General features: G+C 41.4%; 1 protein-coding gene across 2 annotated transcripts in view; it reads right to left on the bottom strand.

Annotated features, from left to right (window-relative positions):
- LOC107088682 (ras-related protein Rab-6B) overlaps nt 1-3,477 on the bottom strand; it is a 91,221-nt gene that overhangs the window by 13,673 nt on the left and 74,071 nt on the right. For both annotated transcript variants that reach the window (XM_015381000.1, XM_015380999.1), the window contains exons 6-7: nt 2,107-2,200; nt 77-143 (exon numbers count right to left, since the gene is read on the bottom strand). In XM_015381000.1, coding sequence (XP_015236486.1) covers nt 77-143; nt 2,107-2,200 — 161 coding nt within the window. The remainder of the gene's footprint in view (nt 1-76; nt 144-2,106; nt 2,201-3,477) is intronic.

Genomic DNA, 3,477 nt, shown 5'->3' on the forward strand with positions numbered 1-3,477 from the left:
TTGAAAATAAAAAGAAAGGACTAATTTGCTTTCCATTCCGACCTCTAGGCAACTGTCTCTAGTGTTTAAAGGATACTTCCTTCTTTGCTCGTCTCTTGCATACTTTCCATCCCTGGGAGAGCAGCAGCCACGCGGCGAAACAGCTGGAGGAAGAAAGACACTGTTGACCAAGAGGTCTAAGGCATCTAAAACAAATGGAATAAAATTCATTCCATCAACATTTGTTCAAACATGTGGGATGAATGGTTAAGGGATTTCTAACCTCCCTCTGAAAGGTTTTATTTTAAGAAGGCTAGAGTTGTCTGGCACGGCGTCAGGCTGCAGAATGATGACACAGCCGAACAATGAGACACTGCTGCCTTCGGAGGCAGGACTGTAACCTTTGTTTTGGCTACACAGAGTGATGTTCGGTTCAGTGCTTCAGCTTTTAGTCTTTTTAGGTGAAGAAATGCTTCCTCTGTCTGTGCTGCAGCAGGATGAGCAAGGCACATTTCATCAACACCATTCGCTGACAGACAACACAGCCTGCGTTCTTCACTCTAAAGACAACAGCTGATTCAGACACAAATTATCTTGTTTAGAAACAGACCAGCTCTTTTTTCCTTTATACAATAAAATCCTTTCAGCACTTAGGTAATGAATGCAGGTTAGTTAGCAGAAAAAGGGACTAAGAAGGAGAGAATGGCGTATGCTCGATGCGCTGTCGGACCACATCAGGGAGCAAACTGGTTTCCACCTCAAAGGGGAAGCGGAAATAAACAGGCTGGGATACAGAAGCCAAACTCTTGCTACTTTCACGGACCCGGGCCAAAAAGCTGCTGGAAGCCACTGTCGGTTTTAAACAGTTGGTATCAGAGAGTTTAGAGATATTTCTGAATGATTTCAGCTCTGCTCAGAACATCAGGGAGGTTTTAGGAGATGTGGTGAAAGACTATTCAACCATCCAGGAAGCAGAGCGGTTTAAAAACATCTGCACCTGAAGACTCTCAGCTAAAGAAATAAAAAAAAATCCTCTCTGGTTAGGAAAAGAAAAACTAAGTGCTTTAAATTGACTTAATCTGTTCAGTACCAGAAAAATAAGCAACAGCAAAAAAAATCAGGATAATTACACTAATTTGTAGTATTTCTGGAGACGACAGACACCAAAGAGGTTTCCAAAGACATATTTTGTTTCCAACAACAAAAAAAAGGTTAAAAAAAACAAACTTTGCTCTGAAGATACATGTAAACAGTACAGCTTTCTGTATATTGTTATTTTAATTGCTGATTATTTATATTCCTCCTCACTTTTCTCCAGTGTTATAAGATGGGAGACTTGATTCACCAGGCTACAGGAACCAGATGAGAAACTTTGCTCTGACATGATATATCGTGCCACTTTATTGGTGCTTAATTTTATTAACATTTACATTGAATCCCTATTTATCCAAAAGAGGAATGAATGTTAAATCTCTCCACCACAACATAAAGGCTGATTTATACTCAGAATATGCCCCCACCCCTTCTGCAGACACTCTGGTGCATCTCTTCCAAATTGGTGACCGTAGACAAGAGGCCTCTGATTGGTCAAATTTACATCCACTCTACACTATGCGTATTTCTTGTTTGATACCTTACCGGCTTGTTTTGTTTGTACGACCGCCATTGTGGAAAAGGACTCATGAAAATGGACCAGCTAGAAGAGCGAGGTGCGTGAGAACACTGGGACCCTTTTTCCACCTGGATCCCCGCTCTTTTTCGCCCTCATGTCCCTCTGTTGTCACACAAACTTGCCCCAACTTCCTCACCACCTCGGCTGTATCTAGACCCACAGCTAGTTTGTGATTGTCCCTTTTGTGTTGTGGCATGGAATAACATAGCACAGACCACGCTTCAATATTGGGCATAAATCAAAAATATCTGTGTCATACCTGCGACAAGCTCACTGTCACACACTGCTCTTCAAAAAAAACCTGTGTCCTGATCACTAAGGAGTCTCTTTGGGGGGGCAGGGGCTTAAAATAGCCACCAGCAAACCTTAGTAATTAGGATCAAATCATTATGGTGTTAAATAATTTCTCATTCATCAGCCAGAATGAGTCGATAAAGGCCGAGGTTAACTCTCACCTGTTTGACGTTGTAACCCGTCTTGGCGCTGGTCTCGATGAACATGACATTCAGCTCTTTAGCCCTCTGCTCTCCTTCCTCGATTGTTATCTGTCTGCAAATAGATGATGATTCTGATCAGTATGAGGCAGAATCTAAACACAGAACAGCAGCTGATACATTCCTCCAAACCAGAAGGAAAAAGAAGGTCGGGAACTAAAGCCCCCAGTTATGACATGAAGAGGAGGAAACGACAGGCGTAATGGGCTAACTTGGCGACAACGATTAATTACACAGTGCTGAGAATTAATGACGGCAAATTTGCGTCATGTTTAACTGAATCAGGCAGCGATTGCTTTGTCTTTGCCGTCTCACAGACAGCATCAGGATTCCTCCACAGATGAAGACTGCTGCTGTCCTTCAGAGCAGCAGATCCAGAGAATAGAAAGCTGCTCTTTAGAGAAAAACATAATGTAACTATGTTGTTCTTTTTCTTTTACTCAGCATAAAATGTAAGTACATTGAACTAACAGACAGCTTCCTTCAACACAGCAGCATAAAATCAACAAATACATTTCTCTTCCTCCAACTCAGTCACAGCTCAGAGGTGAGGAATTCAGCCTGTGTGAGGCAGTAAAAAAAAGGCTGTGCAGAAACCTTGCATTTACATAACGCCACCTGACAGGGTTACACCATTACTTCTGTGACTATTTCTGGATGCTTAGGACTGAATCGCAACTTCGAGAGCTCTGCAGCTTATTCATCATCTGAGAGGAAGCTCCAGAGAAATTGCAGGATGAATACACCACACTGTTCAAATTAATGCATAGAAAAAAAAAACAACAGAATCAATAAAAACAGAAAACTTCACGCTAGGAGAGGAGCAGGATCTACAATCATCTATAAAGATCTTTTTAAAACAGATTTCTGACTGGAATTAAAGAGGATTTTTAGCTTAAGTGCTTCAGACCTGTGACCAATAAGTTGGGAAATACAAACATAAAAACCAGTGAAAAAGTATTAGTTCTCTGATCTGTTACCTAAACACCAGCAACAAACCCAATATAGAAAATCATACTTTAGTGAAGAACTACAAGTGGACTTCAGCATCTATCAAGCCAGAGTAAGATTTAAAGAATCATCCGAGGCTCTTGTGATGATACAATACAGTCAAAAAACAGCTCCAGTCTACGGGCTCACAAATATTTAAACTTCAGGCACAGCTTCACATGTATCAATATACAAAATGTTTTACCACACTGGTGTTAGCTGTTTCCTGTGCTAGCTCTCACCTCAGAGTTTTGGTTTCAATAAAGAAGCCATCTTAAGGTCATGGTGACCTGCTCTACAGGTCATGGTGACCTGCTCTACAGGTCATGGTGACCTGCTCTA

Source organism: Cyprinodon variegatus, unplaced genomic scaffold, assembly GCF_000732505.1.
Source record: "Cyprinodon variegatus isolate N-32 unplaced genomic scaffold, C_variegatus-1.0 Scaffold226, whole genome shotgun sequence".
NCBI lineage: Eukaryota > Metazoa > Chordata > Actinopteri > Cyprinodontiformes > Cyprinodontidae > Cyprinodon > Cyprinodon variegatus.